A 23,456-nucleotide genomic window follows, 5' to 3' on the forward strand; every position below is an offset into this window, starting at 1 on the left:
TATCTTTCTCTCTCTCAGTTGAAGTTAACTTAAAGTTACTGTCTTAAGATGTTTTTATTTGTTAACAGTGACACACTGACTAGTCTGTAGTGATTCACATTGATCAGTGTAGCAGCAGAGCAGAGATACTCATTCTAAAGTCATTTTAACCAATCAGAGAAGCTCAAATGGAACTTTGTTGGAATGAGCACAACATGTAGTGGTTATTCCAAGTTCTTATTCCAACAAGGTTTAATTTGAGCTCCTCTGATTAGTCAGAAGGAGGAGCCTCTCTGTGAAGCTTTAGAATGGAATATATCTGCTCTGCTGCTACAGTGACCAATGAAAACCACTACAGTAGACTGAGTCATGTGTCCATGTTGACATGTGTTTTAGAGCAACATTCAAACAAGAATATGTTGTGTTAGAAAGTCTATTGCATGTACGTTATGTTAGAAGGTTGATTGCATGTATGTTGTGTTAGAAAGTGTATACATGTGTTATTGTTATTGTGAGTATTCCTCATTGAAACAGAGCTGTCATGTATGTTATGTATGTCATAAATGTCTATATGAATTGAAAATGGGGGACCCTGATGGAAACAAGACAAACGTCTTTCTCAGGTCTGCATCCCCTTAACAATTGTATGTATTGAGCCGTACTGTATTGTACCCATTCTGCAATCTGTTAAATAAAGTTTTCATTCATTCATTCATTCAAGGAGTGTGTGGGTCAATACATTATTTAAATACTTGGAGAACAGATAGGAGCTGAGGAGAAAAGAGGACAGTAGAGAGGAGCGAAGAGAGGGGAGGAGAGAAGAGAGGAAAGGAGGACAGAAGAGAGGAGAGAAGAGGGGAGAAGAGAGGATAGGAGACAATAAGAGGAGAAATGAGGAGGAGAGGAGAGAATTGGTAGGAGAGAAGAAAGGAGGAGAGGAGAGAGAAAAGGAAAAACGTATTGAGAGCAGGAGGGAGAAAGTGACAAAGGAGAGAGGAGAGGGAGGTAGAGAAAAAAAACAGTAGAGAGCAGCACTGTAGAGATCAACTGTATTAATCTAATCATTCATTAATTTCATAAATCTACCAAGTTTATTTCAATGTAATATTTGTTTTAAAGAGGAGATTCAGTAGTGGTAGTACTACTTTTAAAGAGAAGATTAAGTAATATAATAGTAATTTTAAAGAGAAGATTCAGTGGTGGTGGTGGTAGTACTACTTTTAAAGAGAATATTTACTAGTTTTAAAGAGAAGATTCAGTTATGTAATATTCGTTTTAAAGAGAAGATTCAGTTGTGGTAGTACTTGTTTTAAAGGGAAGATTCAGTCATATTAGTTTTAACAAGAAGGTTTAGTAATGAAATATTCGTTTTAAAGAGAAGATTCAGTAGTGGTAGTACTAGTTTTAAAGAGAAGATTCAGTAGTAGTAGTAGTAGTAGTAGTACTAGTTTTAAAGAGAAGATTCAGTAGTGGTAGTACTAGTTTTAAAGAGAAGACTCAGTAGTGGTAATACTGGTTTTAAAGAGACGATTCCTTATTGGTAGTACTAGTTTTAAAGAGAAGATTCAGTAGTAGTAGCACTAATTTTAAAAAGAAGATTCAGTAGTGGTAGTACTTGTTTTAAAGAGAAGATTCAGTAGTGGTAGTACTAGTTTTAAAGAGAAGATTCAGTAGTAGTAGCACTGGTTTTAAAGAGAAGATTCAGTAGTGGTAGTACTTGTTTTAAAGAGAAGATTCAGTAGTAGTAGCACTTGTTTTAAAGAGAAGATTCAGTAGTAGTAGCACTGGTTTTAAAGAGAAGATTCAGTAGTGGTAGTACTAGTTTTAAAGAGAAGATTCAGTAGTGGTAGTACTAGTTTTAAAGAGAAGATTCAGTAGTAGTAGCACTGGTTTTAAAGAGAAGATTCAGTAGTGGTAGTACTAGTTTTAAAGAGAAGATTCAGTAATGTGATATTTGTTTTAAATGGAAGATTCAGCAATGTAATATTTGTTTTAAAGAGAGGATTCAGTCATGTAATATTTGTTTTAAAGGGAGGATTCAGTCATGTAATATTTATTTTAAAGGGAAGATTCAGTAATGTAATATTAGTTTTAAAGGAAGATTTCACCATCTCTCTCTCTGTGACACACATACAGTAGGCCTACATGTAGACATTAATATCTCTCTGAGACACACGTACATGCAGACATTTCACCATCTCTCTCTGAGACACACATGTAGACATTAATATCTCTCTCTGAGACACATACATGTAGACATTAATCTTTCTCTCTGAGACACACATATAGATATTTCACCAGGGGGTCAGAGGTCAGTACCCCTGGGGCAGGTAGGGGTTCAGTGTTTTCCTCTAGGAGACATTGACAGGGCTGTTGTAGGTCTGAACTGGTTAACATGACTGTAAACTGCTGCTTAGCCTGATGTTTCTCCATCCATGGCAAACCCAGAAATAACTGCTGTTTACTACATGCCATATCATACTCATCACAGTGTTTTTCACTGTGTGTGTGTGTATGTCTCTCTCTCTCTCTCTCTCTCTCTCTCTCTCTCTCTCTCTCTCTCTCTCTCTCTCTCTCTCTCTCTCTCTCTCTCTCTCTCTCTCTCTCTCTCTCTCTCTCTCTCTCTCTCTCTCTCTCTCTCTCTCTCTCTCTCTCTCTCTCTCTCTCTCTCTCTCTCTCTCTCTCTCTCTCTCTCTCTCTCTCTCTCTCTGTGTGTGTGTGTGTGCGACTTAGATTTACTGAACACGAACAGATATGATTCAGATTGTGTCCAAGTTTCTGCTCAATAGGCTTCTTGTTTTAAAGGAAAACCTTGAAGATGATGTTATATATTATATTATATTATAGATATATATTATATGTGTTTCCCATTAATTACCTAGACTGTGGCGGCCCGCCTCTAATTAGTCCCACCACCGTTGTATAATGAACCAAAAAAAATAAATGTAATTTCTTTTTTTAAAGGGGAAAAAAAACGTATTTTTTAACACAGGTAACCACTTTTGCTTCATTTCTTTGATGGCTCAAATGTATGCTCTAGTCCAGTGGTTCCCAAACCTCTCCTCGAGGCACCCCAGCCGTTCCATGTATTTGTTAAATTCCACCACCAGCACACCTGATTCAACTAATAAAGGGCTAGTTAAGTTGAATCAGGTGTGCTGGTGGTGGAATTTAACAAATACATTGAACGGCTGGGGTGCTTCGAGGAGAGGATTGGGAAGCACTAGTCTAGTCGATTTTGTGTTTTGAGCACAAAGTTCATCATAGATCTAGTCTCTTTATTTTGCTCTCAAAGTGCACCAGATTGATGCATTTAACTTTAAAATGTACAACAACACAAAAAATACGGGGGGGCATGCCCCCGGACACCCCTAGAGGGTCGGAGGTTCACCCCCCATAGTCTCTGAAAATCCTGTGGGAAACATTGTATTATGTTGTCTTCCAGATGGTATGTTCATAGCCGAAAACCTTGAAGATGATGTTATATATTATATTATATATTATATTAATAGATATATATTCTATTATATATATATTTCAGATCTTATGTTCATAGCAGAAAACCTTGAAGATGATGAGGAACCACCTCTGCTGCTCAGCTTTCCTCCTCCTCACGGTACAGAGTGCGTGTGTCTTTGTGTCTTAGTGTGGGCACTTTTAATCAGAATTAAAGTGAGTCTTGAGTGAGTCTTAAAGTAATACTGTGGTTTCTATATTTACTTAGTTAGATACTGGATAGAATAGTCCATGAAGCAAACCTAACTCAAGTCTGTCCTCTGTGGTTAAGTCACAGTTGTAAAGTATATATTATACAGTAGTATGTTTCATAAATATATACAATGTAGTATGTTTCATAAATATATACACTGAGTATGTTTTATAAATATATACACTGTAGTATGTTTTATAAATATATACAGTAGTATATTTCATAAATAAATACACTGTAGTATGTTTTATAAATATATACAATGTAGTATGTTTCACAAATAAATACACTGTAGTATGTTTTATAAATATATACAATGTAGTATGTTTCACAAATAAATACACTGTAGTATGTTTTATAAATATATACAATGTAGTATGTTTCACAAATAAATACACTGTAGTATGTTTTATAAATATATACACTGTAGTATGTTTCATAACATAGATCGACCACAGCCGGCCTCCTTAACACATTGACCGCCAGAGGTCGCTGTGGGCGTATGGCCGTTTGTGCCAGTGCTGTAATGCAATGGGGGTAAATGCCGGTGTTTGTAGTGCTAAAACTATATTAAATATTATAGCTATGGATCTAATAACACCGTCGATTGTCAGTGAGTTTCTTCCGGTCAACATGCAAAAAACTGATAATTTTTTCATCCATACATTTCCGTTTTATACCGTGGTGAATATGAGTATATTGTAAAGTGATCCTGTGTAATCCCAGGGAACTCCGTCACTAAACACATTGCCATTTCTCGCCTGATTATTGAATCAATCTTAAATCAACACTAGATTATCGGTATTATGTTTCATCATGCATGCACGAAAGGGGGGGGGGGAACCGGCCCTCTATGCTTTGCTCGTAGCCAATGGCACACACACAGACACACACGCTGCGATCGCGGGATAAAAATTATCGGATCAACGCAAGATTGATAATATATAGTCCTTACCTTGTCTATGATGTACTGCAAAAAGAATAATCCAATTATCTGATCGCCATTCCAAATACTGGTTGTGGTAGTGTGTCCCACGTTATCCACCAAAGAAAATGAACGGGGGGGGAACCTCGTCGATGCATCGTTATAAGTGCTTGTCTTGCTGGAGTGTTTAGACCCCGCCTACACGCTGCAGCTCGGCCAGGAAAACAAACCACATAGTTTCAAATTGAGTGCAATAGCGGCCGCAAGGTGTTAGGCGGCGGTATCGCACCGTTGCGGTCTCAGACAGAGTGCAACACAGTCCTACACCATAGCAGGATGAATTATGAATGGTAATAGCGAATAAAAGAAATAACGATCATAATAACGAGTATACTCGTTGTTGGCGGCCAACGATTGGCGGGCTATAACGAGTTAACTCGTTCTTGGCGGCCATTGTGTTAATGTACCCATTGTAAAAAAAAATGTGGTGAGAGTGCTTTCAGCTACTACGCCCCAAAACTGTGGAACACTCCCGCAGGTCATTAGGACAGCAGACTCGGTTGGCACTTTTAAAAAACAGCTCAAAACGTACCTTTTTAAACTAGCTTTTAAAAATTTATTATTATCTTATTTTTCTTTATTTCTATCATTTTTACTTAAATATTTTATCATTTTTATCATTATTTTATGTCGTTTTGATAATTGTATTTGTTATTTTTGTATGTCTTATTTTACAGTTATAAATTTTTTTCTTATTGTTTACTGTCTAATTTAGCTATTATTATTATTATTATTATTATTATTATTATTATTATTATTATTATTATTATTATTATTATTATTATTATTATTATTATTATTATTATTATTATTATTATTATTATTATTATTATTATTATTATTATAACTATTTTACTTTTCAATCTTTATTATTATTGTATTTGTAATTTTTAATTGTCTTATCTTATTGTCTTACTGTTTGTCTCATTTAGCAAATTTTGCATATAATTGTTTTATTACTATTCTTATCACTTTAATGTCTTATCATTTCCATCCTTATTAATGTGTTTATAATTATTATCTTTATTATTATTATTATTATTATTATTATTATTATTATTATTATTATTATTATTATTATTATTATTATTATTATTATTATTATTATTATTATTCTTTTTTTTATCCTTTTGTTTAGTTTTTTGTGTAAATCATTTTGAGCTGCAATCTGTATGAATGGTGCTATATAAATACAGTTGTTATTATTATTTATTATTATTATTATAAATAAATACACTGTAGTATGTTTTATAAATATATACACTAGTATGTTTCATAAATATATACACTGTAGTATAGTTTATAAATATATTTACTAGTATGTTTTATTGTTACTAGTAGTTGTATGATACTTAAAAAGTTATCACTGCTTTGTGTGTGTTTCAGGTGTTTGGATGTGGAGGCAGGACTGCAGTGGTATGGTGTCAGTCGGGGGAGGAGTGTGTGTGTCTGAAATGTCCTGCTGGCCAGCAGCCGTCTCAGGTGATTTAGTGTTTGAGAGTGAAGGTTGTCAGGAGGGTTTTCCTCGACTGTTTTAATAAATAACATCAAACATATCTCTCTCTGTCTCTTTTTAACTATCTCTCTCTCTCTACACTGCTCCCACTCTCTCTCTCTCTCTAAACTGCTCCCACCTTCTCTCAAATTCAAATTCAAAATAGGTTTTATTGGTAATAATTTTACAGACCCACACACATGTATTACAGAGCTTGTTCTCTTATTGTATGACAATCTACATATTTTGCAGCTAATACTGCACACTGACTTTTCTCCCCACATATACTGTATAACCACTTTCTCCCCCTCTCTGTCTTTCTCCCACCCTCAGGGAGAGAGAAAGAGAGAGATACCTTTCTTTCTTTCTTTCTTTCTTTCTTTCTTTCTTTCTTTCTTTCTTTCTTTCTTTCTTTCTTTCTTTCTTTCTTTCTTTCTTTCTTTCGTTCGTTCGTTCGTTCGTTCGTTCGTTCGTTCGTTCGTTCGTTCGTTCGTTCGTTCGTTCTTTCTTTCTTTCTTTCTTTCTTTCTTTCTTTCTTTCTTTCTTTCTTTCTTTCTTTCGTGTCTTATATTACACAAGAAATAAAGAAAACAATACAAGAAAACTGTAAAATAGGCTAAGAGCTGCTAAAGTCATTGAGGAGCAGGTCATTGAGGAGCAGGTCATTGAGGAGCAGGTCATTGAGGAGAAGGTCATTGAAGAGCAGGTCATTGAAGAGCAGGTCATTGAGGAGCAGGTCATTGAGGAGCAGGTCATTGAGGAGCAGGTCATTGAGGAGCAGGTCATTGAAGAGCAGGTAATTGAGGAGCAGGTCATTGAGGAGCAGGTCATTGAAGAGCAGGTCATTGAGGAGCAGGTCATTGAGGAGCAGGTCATTGAGGAGCAGGTCATTGAGGAGCAGGTCATTGAAGAGCAGGTCATTGAGGAGCAGGTCATTGAGGAGCAGGTCATTGAGGAGCAGGTCATTGAGGAGCAGGTCATTGAAGAGCAGGTCATTGAAGAGCAGGTCATTGAGGAGCAGGTCATTGAGGAGCAGGTCACAGAGAAACAGGTCAGGACAGCCAGACGCAGAGTAGTACTATTAATCAGACTCTCGTTGTACTAAGTGTATTGATCAGTGATTAGACTCCTGTTGTACTAGGTGTATTGATCAGTGATCACTGATCAGACTCTTGTTATACTAGGTGTATTGATCAGTGATCAGACTATTGTTGTACTAAGTGTATTGATCAGTGATCAGACTATTGTTGTACTAAGTGTATTGATCAGTGATCGGACTATTGTTGTACTATGTGTATTGATCACTGATCAAACTCTTGTTGTACTAGGTGTATTGATCAGTGATCAGACTATTGTTGTACTAAGTGTATTGGTTAGTGATCAGACTATTGTTGTACTAAGTATTGATCAGTGATCAGACTCTTGTTGTACTAGGTTTATTGATCAGTGATCACTGATCAGACTCTTGTACTATGTGTATTGATCACTGATCAAACTCTTGTTGTACTATGTGTATAGATCAGTGATCAGACTATTGTTGTACTAAGTGTATTGATCAGTGATCAGACTATTGTTGTACTAAGTGTATTGATCAGTGATCGGACTATTGTTGTACTAAGTGTATTGATCACTGATCAGACTTGTGTTGTACTAGATATATTGATCAGACTGTAGCTGTACTAGGTGTATTGATCAGTAAGCACTGAGCAGACTCTTGTTGTACTAGAAATATTGATTAGACTGTAGTTGTACTAGGTGTATTGATCAGATTGTAGTTGTACTAGGTGTATTGATCAGATTGTAGTTGTAATATATGTATTGATCAGGTCTTTAACTGATTCCTCCCCAGGCCTGTGGGAGTCTTCCTGTCCCAGAGGAGGACATACAATGTCAGACCTGTCCACCAGGGATGTTCTCAGACAGCTTGGACTCTGAGTTGTGCCGCCAACACTCATCCTGCATGGCATTTAGGAGAAAGGTCACGACCCCTGGTACCTTGAACTCTGATGCCACCTGTGGAGAATGTCTGCCTGGGTAAGACTTAATCTGTCAGCTGTCACTCTATATCTGCATATCTGTCTGTCTGTGTATCTGCATATCTGTCTGTCTGTATGTATGTATGTCTGTCTGTCTGTCTGTCTGTGTATCTGCACACCTGCCTGTGTCTGTCTGTCTGTCTGTCTGTTGTTGTTACTGTTGTTGTTCCTGTTGTTGTTGTTGCTGCTGTTGCTGTTGTTGTTGCTACTGCTGTTGTTGGTGTTGCTGCTGCTGTTGTCGTCGTTGTTGCTGTTGCTACTGTTGTTGTTGCTGCTGTTGCTACTGTTGTTGCTGTTGCTGCTGCTGTTGTTGTTTTTGCTGTTGTTGCTGTTGCTGCTGTTGTTGTCATTGTTGTTGTTGTTGAACATGTGTGTTATTGTTTTATAGATTTCAACCTACTGCCTTAAGGAAGATCTTTACTCCCATTCCCTGTGTGAAAGGTAAGTAAAGGTGTGGGTGTGTGTGAGTGTACCTCGTACAATTTCAAGACTCCACACAATTCAGGACAGGCTGCCAAATTAGGAAATGTTTGACATCCTGAGTTTGTTTGACAAGCTTTTGTACTGCAAGGTTTAAAGGAACACCCCAACTTTTTGGGAAATTGCTTATTAGTCATCTAGCCTGGTGTTAGACAAGCAGATACATACCATTTTCTTCTCTGTGCATGCATTAGGCATTGGGAACACCCGCACCGTTAGCCTAGCTTAGCGTCATTCACTGCAAGTAGGTTCCTCCATGTAGCCTAGTTCCCAACAGTCATGAAATACACTCCAAATACAACTCCAAAACATGTTGTGACCTGTGTATTTACTAGGGATGGCACGATACCACATTTTCATGTCCGATACCGATATCACAACCTTGAGTATCGGCCGATACCGATCCGATACCGATCCTACCCCCCCCCCCCATCTTAAAAACTAAAACCTGTGTTTAACCTAGCCATCTATAAAACATCGTGTTAAAACTGTGAAACAAATACACGATTTTAAAATCATTGGTAAACAAACGTAGTGCTGAAAATATACACTTTGACTGCTGTTTTTATAGGGTTATGGTCTTTACTCTTGGCTACATTTGAAAAAGAAACACAACATTGTACTTATTTGGGATAGCCATGTCGGAGATAAAATGCTGGTTTGGCAACATGAAGCGAGGTTAAGCGTTTTCTAGTTAAGCGTTCTACATTTTCAACAACAGAAAGGGGCTGGTCGTCCTGCACAATAAATTCGGTTATTTTCTCTGTTAGAGTTTTGCTTTGTTACCGTCTGCAGGGAGTTTCTCGCACTTCTGAATGGTTTCCCCAGTGATATGGACCCTTTGTAATTTGCATACAGGTCAAACAGGTCCACTGACGACATGGTCTCTCAGGTACTACACAACACCCTCTCTCGCCTAGACAGCCAGAAGGGGGGCTATGTGAGACTGTTGTTCATTGACTATGCTCAGCGTTCAACACCATAGTCCCCACCAGACTGGTGGACAAGCTGATTGAGCTGGGTCTGAGCGCCTGGATACTGGACTCTCTGAGTAAGAGGCCTCAGGCGGTCAGGGTGGGGGGTCAGACCTCCAACACCATCACCCTGAGTATCGGGTCCCCCCAGGGCTGTGTTCTCAGCCCCCTGCTGTATTCACTGTACACACATGACTGTGTGGCCAGGTTCAGCTCCAACTCCATAGTGAAGTTTGCGGATGACATAGTGGTGGTGGGGCTGATCTCTGACAACGACGAGAAGGCCTACCGGGAGGAGGTTGATGTACTGGCACGCTGGTGTCAGGACAACAGCCTGCTCCTGAACATTGGTAAAACCAAGGAGCTGATTGTGGATTTTAGGAGAACACAGCAGGGGACACACACACCACTGTGGATAAACAGGGCTACCGTGGACAGGGTGAGCAGCTTCAAGTACCTGGGGGTCCACATCTCAGAGGACCTGACATGGACAACACACATAGACTCAGTCGTAAAAAAGGCGAAGCAGCGCCTCTACCACCTGAGACAGTTAAGGAAGTTCAGAGTATCGGGGAAGATACTCCAGTCCTTCTACTCCGGAGCTGTAGAGAGCATCTTGACTGGAAACATCACTGCCTGGTATGGAAACAGCAAGGCACAGTACAAGAAGGCCCTACAGAAAGTGGTGTGCTCAGCTGAGCATACTACGGGTATTGCACTACCACCCCTGCAGGACTTATATAACAAGAGGTGCAAACCCAGAGCCTGCAGAATAATGAAAGACCCCCACCACCCCAACAACAGCCTGTTCAAGCTGCTGCGGTCAGGCAAACGCCTGCGCACACCAGCAACTAGGACAGAGAGACTTCGGCTCAGCTTCTTCCCCCAGGCCATCAGAGTCTTGAACACTGAACTCTCCACACACAAGCACACATGAGCACACACACAACACACATAATGTATACGCTCACACACTAACAGTCACTTTAGCACGCACACACACACACACACATGCTGCACACGCTCACACTCAACGGTCACTTTACACAATGGAAAGGTCACTTTAAAAAAAAAAGAACAGGAGTGGTATAGTAATAGATGGATATAGCAAGATAGAACAAGGATATATAGTATAACTGTATATTGTATAGTATTGTATAGTAGTGTACATAAGACCCAGTGCCTCATCCATAGCTTAACCCTTTTAACCCTAAGGTCCCATATACGGTTCCATTCTGAGCTTGACCTTCATGGGTTTGTGATGGATTATTTGTTAGTGGGTATTTCAAAGTAACTCATATTTGGTACCATTTTGAAGCTAACAACTAGGGCTTTCCAATGATATAAAATATGTGTATGATTATCATCATTATTATTGTTATTATTATTCATATAATATTCATAAATAACTTGTTGAACATGAACTTGGAAGATAGAAATACATTTTCAAGCACTTTCCTTACTTGGTATGGGGAAAATTAGAGTGTATGGAATGTAGACAATGTTGTTGGCAATATAAAACAGCTGACAGATTAGAAATCACATCTATTGTTCAAAAGTTATGAATGAATTAGTGAAAAAAAAAAATATTATTACATATTACATATTAATTCATAAAAATAATTTAATGTGTGTTGAAATGTTTCTTCAAACTTACCCCGTTCTCTTCCTAGAGCCTTGTCTTCCTCCATTTCCTCTGCCTCCCTTCTGCCTCCATATAAGGCAGAGTTTTGTCTCACCTCACGCCTGGATCTCGCGCTAGCTTGTTTGATCCACAAGCGCCTACTCTCTGGCAGTGTTGAACCGCACATCTCGGGGAACCACACATCCATCGCATCTGGGCTGATAAAATTTTATATATTTTATATCGAATATGTCCCAGTAATTAATACATCACATGTGGCTATTTTTAAATACTCCATTCGCTAAATAAATACATCAATTATGCCTCGGCAAAGACCGTTAGCTCAAGGCTAATCACAGCCATTTCATCCACTTCCGGACTTTTAGAAATATGTTTTTATAGTGAAAATCATTACCAAAAGTCAGAAAAATCATACACTGTCATACAAATGTACAAATGCTATAAGGTGGCCAAAAATGCACTATAAACGATACTTTGCGTCGTCGTTTATTGCGCTAGTTTTTGTTAGCCAGCATTAGCCTTCATTAGGGGTGACCGAGCTAATACTGGATGCCGAGTCGGCCTCCTCTCACGCTGGGTAAAAAATTACTACAGCCCGGTGATTTTCCAAACAGGCTTTTTAAAATGAAAACATTACTAAAAACATTGGAAAAAACTCACGGAAGCACTATACTATCATACAAATGTATAAATGATATAATTTTACCAACAATTACGTATACATTGTACTTACGTCGTAGTTTGAAACTGCGCTCAAGCCATTATTTTCCCGGGAGGAAATATTTCTATCAGCGCCGCTCTAGCCAAACATTGACAAAATAGTTTTCGCTCACTCCCAATAAAGCTCTTATATACTCCCTGGGAGGAGTTGCGGAGTGATACTTCAGCCGAATCACCCCATAGAAGCCATTGGAAAAAAAATTGTGTTCTTCCACCATAAACTGACTGAACGCTTCTGCTTCATTTAAAGGCAGACTTTTGGGGGCACCGGTGCTCCCGTCGGTGTAAGAGCGCACTGTATTGCACTATCGCAGGACCCTTAGCATGTCTTTTAACATGGATTTTTTTACTTTTATGTACATTATACCTGTTATGTCTTATTACTCTTATTTAGGGATGCTCGATATTGGCTTTTTTACCTATACCGATATTATCCAACTCTTAATTTCCGATACCGATATCAACCGATACCGATATATGCAGGGTTTCCCCCCCTCAAAAAAAAAACTGAATAATTTCAGGTAATTAACATTACATATCTCTTGTTGTGGAATTAACACAACATTATGCATACTTTTGACAATAAATAAAATCTGAATTTGTTCTTACTTGCTTGCCTGGGTAAATAAAGGTTATAGAAATGTAAAAAAAATAAGTTTATTTTTTTATTTTTATTTTTTTTTGAAAACCGATACCGATATTTTCCGATATCACATTTTAATGCCGATATCGGCCGATAATATCGGTAGGTCGATAATATCGGACATCCCTACTCTTATTACTTGTATTATTGCACAATCGCTGCGGGCATGACCACCCGCATTTCACTGTATGCCTTGTATGCCGTGACAAATAAAACTCTTGACTTGAAAACTCTTGACTTTCCAGTGACGTTAGTTGTGGCAAAACCTTTCCTCTTGGCATTCGTTGCACGTATAAACTCGGCATACTCCGTTTCCATGATGAATCTGCAAGTGTTTAATTAAGTCTGTGGTGGTGACGTTTTCCAGTGTTGCTGCCACCCCTAGAAATACTTCCATTGCAGATATTACACTCGGCTGTGTCGTGTTATTCCACAAGTATACACGTGAGTCCTCTGTATTGTGAGTGTCTTTATTGTTAGCTCCACCATTATCTACTCTGCCCTGAGTACCTGTCTGTGACCCCAGTATGGTGGCCTGTACTCTGTGTCGTATTAGCGCGCACATTAACATAACACCACAGGCTGTTTTGCCTTTTTCTTATTTGAGCTTAAAATAACTCCACACAGCTGACATGACTGCGGCGCTCACGTTTAGCTAACGCTAACGCTTGTCATGCTACTACTGTTCACCTGATGGCACGCTTTACGGCATGTATCGGATCAGAAAATACTTCCTGTTTTTCCGATATCCGATCCTGTGAATTTGACCAGTATCGGCCCGATACCGATACTGAGTATCGGATCGGTGCCATCCCTAGTATTTACCACGTGGAGAAATAATAGGTGATGCGTGAAATGGTGGCTTGGCAAAAACAAAATTCAGAGTATGTATCTGCTTAGAAAACGAAAATGTCTCATTTAAAATGTGTATTTCTCCACGTGGTACATACACAGGTCACAACATGTTTACAGGAAAGTATTGGAGTTGTATTTGGAACCTACTTCCAGTGAATGATGCTAAGCTAGGCTAACAGTGCGGGTGTTCCCAATGCCTAATGCATGCACAGAGAAGTAAAGGGTAGGTATCTGCTTGTCTAACTCCAGGGTAGATGGCAAATAATCTAATTTCCCAAAAAGTTCCTTTAAGTTTAGGGTTAGTAGTGTCCCCATATTTCACATACACATGTGTGTGTGTCTGTGTGTAGTGGTTTGAGATATTTTCCTCACAATTTGAAGTCTCCTCTTCTCGTCTCTTCTTCTCGTCTCTTCTCTTATCGTCTCTTCTCTCATCCTCTCCTCTCATCCTATGCTCTCCTCTCTTCTCCCTTCCTCTCTTCTCTCCTCTCCTCTCCTCTTCTCTTCTCTTCTCTTCTCTTCTCTTCTCTTCTCTTCTCTTCTCTTCTCTTCTCTTCTCTTCTCTTCTCTCCTTTTCTGTTATTATCTCTCTTCTCTCCTCTTCTCTCCTCCTCTCCTCTTTTCATCTCTTCTCTCTTCTCCTCACCTTTTTTCCTCTCTTCCCTTCTCTTCCCTTTTCCTCTCTTCTCTCCTCCTCTCTTCTTCTTTTCTCTTCTCTTCTCTTTTCCTCTCTTCTCTCATCCTTTCCTCTCTCTTTTCTCCTCTCTTCTCTTCTCTCTTCTCCCCTCCTCTCTTCTGTCCTCTCCTCTCCTTCAGTGCCTCCTCATCCTGCCCATGTGCGGGCGGTGCGTACAGTTGGTAAGGGTCCGGCTGGTGGTGCGGTGGTGGGGTTGGTGAACAGCACTGCGGTGCGCAGCGCAGAGGAGAAGAGTGCAGAGTATGCCGTCTTCGCTCTCGTCCCCATATTCTGTGTCATGGGACTCCTGGGAATCCTCATATGTAACATCCTCAAGAAGAAAGGATACCGCTGCTCCACTGAGAAGGATGGAGGAGAGGAAGATACCAGCACTCCACAGAAAGAAGGTGAGAGAGATACCAGCACTCCACAGAAAGAAGATGAGAGAGAGATACCAGCACTCCACAGAAAGTAGGTGTGAGAGAGATACCAGATAGGAGAGAGAGGACAGAGAGAGAGCGACAGGCAGGCAGGCAGGCAATGAGATTCCTGATTAGGCCAAGCCAAGCCCAGAGGGCAGTGTCGGGTCGTGTGTGTGTGTGTGTGGGGAAGGGGGGGGGGGGGGGGGGGGGGCGCAGCAGACTTTTGACCTGTCAGGGGTCATTGTATCCCGCAGGCTGTTTTCTCAAGAACACAATGTTAGAATAACTGAGTGAAAACAGTTCCCACCAACACACAATACACACACTAAACTCTCCACACTACACTCTACACACTACACTCTACACCAGGTCGGCAATTAAGTTTGGCCTCAGGCCAAATTTTTTCCAAGCCATCATATGGTGGGCGAGAACCAAAAACAATGGCTAATTTTATGAATTGATAGTGAAACATTTTTAACTCTGTGACAGACCACCTTATAACTAAGACATACATTTGTGGCAGAGGCAGAAAATGGCTAAAAAATAAACTAGCTGCATAGGTGGCATAATAAACTAGACTAGCAGTTTTTTCTACTTTTCATTATAATAAATGTTTGCACTGAACATTATACCTTTTGTCTTTTTGCCAGTTTATTATAAAACCAGAGACAAGCGCCTCTCTCTATCGGTCTATCTATCCTTCATTAAGCGCAACCAGTGCTTCTATCTGATGCCCGTTCAGTGTTTCCCCTATATGCATTCAGCAGCGGCGCAGCTTAATGTAAAAGACTGACCTGAGGAAAAAGGCTGCAGGGAGAAAGCACTGCAGTCTAGTAGATTTTGTGTTTTGAGCACAAAGTTCATCATAGATCTAGCTTCTTTATTTTGCTCTCAAAGTGCACCAGATTGATGCATTTAACTTTAAAATGTAAAAATAAAATAAAAAGTTCCGGGGGAGCAAGAGGCACAGCACCGCTGCTGAAACACTGCCGTTCTGTGGAGCGGACTGGACTATTGAGAAACTATAGGAATTTTCCATTGGTTCTCCCAGTCCACATGCCCATTTCTAGAATTTCCATTGGCTATAGTGACAGACATAGATATATGATAAATAGATAGATACAGCGGATTAGATGCAGTCTAGAGAAAACAACCAATCTAAATATTTCAAGATTCTATTCTTTACTTCTGCGCACTGACGGAGAGATACACAAAATTTTGAGATGACAATCTAAGCAAGTCTTTATCACAAACGGATCCAAAGATATTTAATGTTTTGCAAAACATGTCTAGTGTTGTGCCCAGCTTTAGATGATTAAAAGCCAAATTGTATTTTTAATTGAGTTAATGAATGTCTTGTTGTAATTCTTATATACATTTACATTTACATTTAGTCATTTAGCTGACGCTTTTATCCAAAGCGACTTACAAGTTCTGTACGACAGGTCATCAGGAAGGGTACAACTCTTATCAGCTGAGTAACAATATTCATCAAAGTGTTGCGTGTTACAGTGTAGGTTAGTTTATTAGGACAAGTGCATGACAGTAAGGTTAGTTAGGGTTAGATTTTTTTTTTTTTTTATTATTATTTCAGATAATGGTTGAAGAAGTGCGTCTTTAGTCGACGGCGAAAGATTGGACGGGATTCGGCTGTCTGAACTGGGGTGGGTAGTTCATTCCACCATTGTGGGGCAAGGACTGAGAATAGGCGGCTTCTCTTTGATGACCCTCCCGGAGCTTGGATAGGAGTAGGTCTGAGGTGGCCAGAAGATGCAGAGCGTAGGGGTCTTGAGGGTGTGTAGTTAGAGACCATTGACCGGAGGTAGGCGGGAACGGTTCCCTTTGCCGCACGGTATGCTAGGTCGAGGGCCTTGAAGCGGATACGTGCAGCAATGGGGAGCCAGTGCAGGTCCCTAAGAAGTGGGGTGACATGGGCCGACATCGGTAGGTTTGAGATCAGGCGGGCCGCTGCGTTTTGAATGAGTTGAAGAGGCTTGGTGGCAGTGGCCGGGAGGCCAGCTAGCAGTGCGTTGCAGTAGTCGAGGCGGGATATGACTGTTGATTGGACGAGGAGTTGGGTGGCTTCTTTTGTCAGGAAGGGGCGGATCCTTCTGACGTTGCTCAGGAGGAATCTGCAGGTTCTGGTTGTTGCTGCGATGTGAGCAGAGAAGTTCAACTGGTCGTCGAGGACAACACCAAGGTTCTTGGCGGTCGGGGACGCGGTCACAGCTGCATACTTGACTGTGATGGAGAGGTCGGTCAGGGGGGAGGATTTGATGGTTGCAGTTAGGAATGGGAGGATGTCTGGTGCTATGGTCTGGAGGAGTGGGGAGGGTAGCTGGTCCAGCTGGCATGTAGTCGGACGGTTCGACGTTACCAGTGTCAGGGTCTCGGCTTCTGTAATGAGAGAGAAAGATGACAGAGTGAAGGATGAGGTTCTGGATTCAGTGTTTGGAATGGGTGGGGGTTGGGAGAAGGAGCTGCGGATGTTCTCCACTTTTTCCTCAAAGAAGATCGCAAAGTCTTCGGCAGAAAAAGATGAGGGAGGAGGGGGTGGAGGGGGAGTGAGGAGGGAGGACATGGTAGCATGCAATTTGCGAAGATTCTTGGCAGAGGCCTCGATCCTATGGCTTTGGCATTAGTAATGGTTTTGGAGAATGTTAACAAGAGGTTGTGATATGTGTCTGTCAGCAGTGAGGCGTGACTTTCTATACTTCCTCTCAGCCGCTCTCAGGACCTGTCTTTGTTCTCTCACTGCATCCGTCAGCCATGGACTGGGTGGGGAACGGCAGGCAGGTTTCTCAACGAGGGGACAGAGCTTGTCGAAGGAGGTTGCAAGGGCTGAGAGGAGGGTGGAGGTTGCAATCTCTGTGGGGAGGGCAGAGAAGGTGTCACTCAAAGGTAGAGCGGATATTATGTCAGAGGAGAGGGTGGAGGGGGATAGGGAGGGCAGGTTGCATCTGAGTGAGACGGTTTGAGTTGGGGTGAAGACCTTTCGGGTAAACATGAGAGTTAGTGAGAAGGATATGAAGGAATGGTCAGATACATGTAGGCGAGTTACCGTGGTGTTAATGATGCTGGAGTTACGGGAAAATATGAGATCCAAGGAGTTGACTGCTTTGTGGGTGGGAGGCATGGCAGTGGGAGTCAGGTCAAATTGTTGTAGGAGGGAGACGACTGGGACCGACTGAGATGAGTCAGGCAGGTTGAAGTTGCCCAATAGAAGGAGAGGGGTACCATCTTCCGGTAAGGAGCTTAGAAGCATGTCCAGCTCATCTGTGAAGTGATCAAGGGGACCTGGAGGGCGATAGAGTGTAACAATGGTGAGATTGAAAGGATTAGAGACAGATACTGCATGATATTCGAGGGAGGAGAGTGACCGTTCTGGGAGTGGTGTTAAGTTTGTAGCCCATGAAGGAGATGTCATGAGGCCAGTGCCTCCACCCCGTCTGGAGGGTTGAGGTGTGTGAGTGAAGTTATAGTTTGTAGATAATGCTGCAGGTGTTGATGAGTTATTGGGGGTTATCCAGGTCTCAGTTAGAGCCAGGAGCTGCAGATTTTGACTATGGGCGTAGGCAGTAATGAAGTCAGCTTTCTTGACTGCTGATTGACAATTCCATAAGCCTCCCCGTACTGTGACAGGTGTATTAGTGGCTGTAGGAGGGTAGGAGAGATTAGCCGGGTTGCTAGCAAACTGCCGTGGATGGGTTGAATCTGTTCTGGAGGAGCAGATTGTGGATATAGGTATGAGGCACATTGTGGTGTCAAGAGTGGCAGGGAGAAGGTTATAGGAAGGAAGCGAGATAGTAGGGAAATAGCAGAGTGGGAGGGAAATATAGGATTATGGTGTACTTAGCACTGGGTGGATCGGTGGATCCCTCTGCGCAGAACTCCAGGAAAAGTCCTCTTTGTCCCTCTTCGTTTCTCGACGCTTCGCTAACGCTAAGCCAGCAAGCCTTTAAATCTCCTTCACTAATTAGTTCTGTCTAACACCTGGCCTTTAATCGGTCACTTAACAACAAAAACAAATGGCCGCTTTAAACACGCCCCTTAATCAAGTCAGCTGGTCAGTCAGCAGTCAAGTCAGTTTTAAAGATTTTACTAAATTACTTAAAATGTCTTACCCTGATGTAGTATCTAACCCTAACTAACCTTACTGTCATGCACTTGTCCTAATAAACTAACCTACACTGTAGCACTCAACACTTTATGAACATTGTTACTCAGCTGATAGAGTTGTGCCCTTCCTGATGACTTGTCGTACAGAACTTGTAAGTCGCTTTGGATAAAAGCGTCAGCTAAATGACTAAATGTAAATGTTAATGTAAATGTAGTATAATGTCTCTCAGTGAATGTGCTGTCCTTCCACAACAGCTTGTCAGTACAGAGTGATTCCAGGAGGGCTGAGGTTCTGCTTTTAAGCAGGGACAGGGCTCTGATATCACACTCAGTACACAAGTGCTGTTTTTAAGCAGGAAGCAGCCTTTAATGGGTCACTTAACAACAAAAACAAAATGGCCACTTTAAACACGCCCCTTAATCAAGTCAGCTGGTCAGTCAGCAGTCAAGTCAGTTTTTAAGATTTTACTAAATTACTTAAAATGTCTTACCCTCATGTAGTATAATGTCTCTCAGTGAATGTGCTGTCCTTCCACAACAGCTTGTCAGTACATATATATACCTAATGTATTGCGTCTTCTTGAAGCGGATTCAGTTTTTTTTGCTCCGATTTGACGTCAGTTTAATTGCATTGTTACTGTTCACATGTGTGGTGCAGTCACAGTCATATATAAGTAAAGATAAGGTTTGAATGACTTACTGAACTGGTGTTTTAATTTCATACCACACTGTTTGTTTGCCGCATGTCGCGGCACTTTGCTCTCGTCTGTCTGGAGGGAAAATATCCCACTTATTTGATGGCGATCGACTATATCCATTTCCGGTTTGTATGGTGAAATAAACGCCCAAATCATATCGATTATTGAGTTATGGCAGCGATCCATATACACGGATGTGTGTCTAGAGTCCCGCAACAATATGTGCCTGCCGGACGCATTTCCCAGATGCACGGAGATCACCAGAGATCCATTTCCGGTTGTAACTCGCCCGATCATCCACCAGGCGTCAGTATTGAAGCGTTGCACGGTTGTGCCGAGTCCCACTGTCTCAGCCGAGGCTGGGTGAGGGAATTATGAATACCATGGCGGAAAAATGAAATATGATCTCAATAACGTCTTACGCCGTGGAATGGCGGAATTCACATGACCTTGAAACCCGTCGTAAGCCGTTTTTGGCGGTGGATGTGTTAAGTAGCTAAGTAAGTCACCTACTGGTGAGAGACGGGAACTGATGCCATAAACCGAATTTGGCAGGCATGGCTGTATACAGGCAGAAATCAACATAAATACATAAATCCAACCAAATACATAAAATATAGCATATGGCACCTTACCATGTAAATTGGCTCTTGCACATACTAACTTATAATTTTTACTTTACCAACTATTCAACAACCACCTGGTACTGTGATGAGAAGCTGCTCTAATTTTATTTTTTATTTTTACATTTATTATGTATTATTATTTTACAACAATGTATATACATACACATTCATACATCTCTCCACTTAGTTGAGTAACTAGGTATACCTATATCCAACAGACCATATTCATATATATAATATATTATACATATATATATATATATATATATATATATATATATATATATATATATATATATATATATATATATATATATATATATATATATATATATATATATATATATATATATATATATACTAGGAATGTGTGGCCACTAAGTGTGTCTTACCACCAAAACCTGCACGGACTACAACCGTATATCATGCCAATTAGGGTACCTTGTGTATACTGTTTACTTTACTCTTACTCATACTATACTGTATATTCAGATACAAATTCTTTATTGCCTATTGTAATGTACATTATAGCATAACCAATAGGGCAGAATGTATATACATATCTTAGAATGTATATCTTTGACTGTGTATTCTTATTTTTGACTACCTAAATGTTTATTGTGAGCGATCTGTGGTGCTAAATTTCCCTCTGGATTACAAGATACAAGATACAAGAGTTTTATTTGTCACGGCATACAAGTATACAATGAAATGCGGGGGTCTTGCCCGCAACGATGTGCATAATTACAATAGTAATATATAATAAGAATCCAATAGAACGACATTGTGCAATAACAAGTAACAAAGTAGGGCATATCGGTGTACATGAGTTATTTACAGAGCATGGTAGGACATGCTAGGTCCTGTGGTAGTGCAATACACTGTTAGCTACGGATGAGGCACTGGGTCTTTATGTACACTGCTATACAATGCTATATTTTACAATCTCAAGCTATACTATACTATTCTTAAAGTGACCGTTCCTTCTGTAAAGTGACCATAAGTGTGAGCGTGTGCAGCATGAGTGTGTGTGTGCTCATGTTAAAGTGGCTGCTAGTGTGTGAGCGTGTACAGTGTGTGTGTTCACTGTGTTGTGTGTGTGCTCATGTGTGCTTGTGCATGGAGAGTTCAGTGTTCAAGGCTCTGATGGCCTGGGGGAAGAAGCTGAGCCGAAGTCTCTCTGTCCTAGTTACTGGTGTTCGCAGGCGTTTGCCTGACCGCAGCAGCATGAACAGGCTGTTGTTGGGGTGGTGAGGGTCTTTCATTATCCTGCAGGCTCTGGATTTGCACCTCTTGTTGTATAGGACCTGCAGGGTTGGTAGTGCAATACCCGTGGTACGCTCGGCTGAGCGCACCACTCTCTGTAGGGCCTTCTTGTCCTGTGCCGTGCTGTTTCCATACCAGGCAGTGATGTTTCCAGTCAAGATGCTCTCTACAGCTCCGGAGTAGAAGGACTGGAGTATCTTCCCAGATACTCTGAACTTCCTTAACTGTCTCAGGTGGTAGAGGCGCTGCTTCGCCTTTTTTACGACTGAGTCTATGTGTGTTGTCCATGTCAGGTCCTGTGAGATGTGGACCCCCAGGTACTTGAAGCTGCTCACCCTGTCCACGGTAGCCCTGTTTATCCTCAGTGGTGTGTGTGTCTCCTGCTGTCTCCTCCTAAAATCCACGATCAGCTCCTTGGTTTTACCAATGTTCAGGAGCAGGCTGTTGTCCTGGCACCAGCATTCCAGTACCTCAACCTCCTCCCGGTAGGCCTTCTCGTTGTTGTCCGAGATCAGCCCCACCACCACTGTGTCGTCCGCAAACTTCACTATGGAGTTGGAGCTGAACTTGGCCACACAGTCATGTGTGTATAGTGAGTACAGCAGGGGGCTCAGAACACAGCCCTGGGGGGACCCGATGCTCAGGGTGATGGTGTTGGAGGTCTGGCCCCCCACCCTGACCGCCTGGGGCGTTTCGCTCAGAAAGTCCAGTATCCAGGCGCTCATAGCGGAGCTCAGACCCAGCTCGATCAGCTTGTCCACCAGTCTGGTGGGAACTATGGTGTTGAACGCTGAGCTGTAGTCAATGAACAACAGTCTCACATAGCCCCCCTTCTGGCGGTCTAGATGAGAGAGGGTGCTGTGCAGTACTTGGGAGACCGCATCATCAGTGGACCTGTTTGGCCTGTATGCAAATTGCATAGGGTCCATATCACTGGGGAGGGAGGCACAAATGTGATCCTTGACCAGCCTCTCGAAACATTTCATGGCCACAGAGGTGAGTGCCACCGGTCTGTAGTAATTGAGACCTGTTGGGGAGGGTTTCTTTGGTACCGGGATAATGGTAGACATCTTGAAGCAGGCAGGGACCACTGACTCCGCCAGGGATCGATTAAATATGGTGGTGAACACAGGGGCTAGCTGGTTAGCACATGATTTAAGTATGCATCCTGTTATTCCATCTGGGCCAGCAGCTTTTCTGGTGTTCACCTGCATAAATGCTCTTCTCACACTGTGTACCGACAATGAGAGAGTGTCCCCGCCCCCCCCGCGGATGCCCCCCCCTCCACAACAGCCGGCGCGCCAGTGATGTCACTAGCCGTTGAGCTAGCGGCGCCACTGTCTGCACCAAACGGAGCGTAGAAAGACTTGAGTTTGTCCGCGAGAGAGGCGTTGCTCCCCATTGAGGCGGCGCTGACTTTGTGGGGCGGCTTTGGCTCAGGGGTAGAGCGGGTCGTCCAATGATCGAAGGGTTGGTGGTTCGAATCCCGCTCAAGCCCATGTCCATCCCATTGCCGTTGTGTCCTTGGGCAAGACACTTAACCTACTTGCCTCGTATGAATGTGTATGCATGTGAATGAATGTTGGTGGTGGTCGGAGGGGCCGTAGGCGATGATTATTCGCCACGCTTCCGTGAGTCTGCCTCAGGGCAGCTCTGGCTGCAATTGTAGCTTACCACCACCGGTATGACTGTGTATGAACGAATAATGGACTCTGTGAAGCACTCTGGGTGTTATCGTCCTCAGTCCCCGCCATAAGCCCCTTGTGTCATTCTGTGCCATTTGTGCCTCCATTTTGTCAGCATACAGCATATTATGTAAGTTTCTCATATTTGTATACCCAGATACAATTGTATTGCTTATATTTATATCTTTCTACTATTACCCTGCCCATACTTGTACCCCCCATGCTGCTATGACACCTGAATTTCCCCAAGGGGATCAATAAATGAATATCTTATTTTATCTTATCTTATGAATATATGTATGAGTAAGAATCATATATTCATACATCTCTCCACCTAGTTGAGTAACTAGGTATATATCCAACAGACCATATAATATATATATATATATATATATATACATACACACACACGTGACATATATATATGGGGACACAAAAACCAC

General features: G+C 41.5%; 1 protein-coding gene across 4 annotated transcripts in view; it reads left to right on the plus strand.

Moving 5' to 3' along the window:
* The window catches only part of relt (RELT TNF receptor), a 178,389-nt gene that overhangs the window by 116,770 nt on the left and 38,163 nt on the right, over nt 1-23,456 (plus strand). For 2 of the 4 annotated variants that reach the window (XM_084324734.1, XM_084324733.1), the window contains exons 2-6: nt 3,521-3,595; nt 6,060-6,155; nt 8,018-8,202; nt 8,593-8,645; nt 14,338-14,604. In XM_084324734.1, coding sequence (XP_084180860.1) covers nt 3,551-3,595; nt 6,060-6,155; nt 8,018-8,202; nt 8,593-8,645; nt 14,338-14,604 — 646 coding nt within the window. In that variant the 5' untranslated portion in view covers nt 3,521-3,550. Of the gene's footprint in view, nt 1-2,940; nt 2,972-3,520; nt 3,596-6,059; nt 6,156-8,017; nt 8,203-8,592; nt 8,646-14,337; nt 14,605-23,456 lie in introns of those variants that run through there. The other 2 variants (XM_084324735.1, XM_084324736.1) reach the window with 2 other exon arrangements.

This window comes from Notolepis coatsorum (assembly GCF_963971535.1).
Source record: "Notolepis coatsorum genome assembly, chromosome: 1".
Classification (NCBI taxonomy): Eukaryota; Metazoa; Chordata; class Actinopteri; order Aulopiformes; family Paralepididae; genus Notolepis; species Notolepis coatsorum.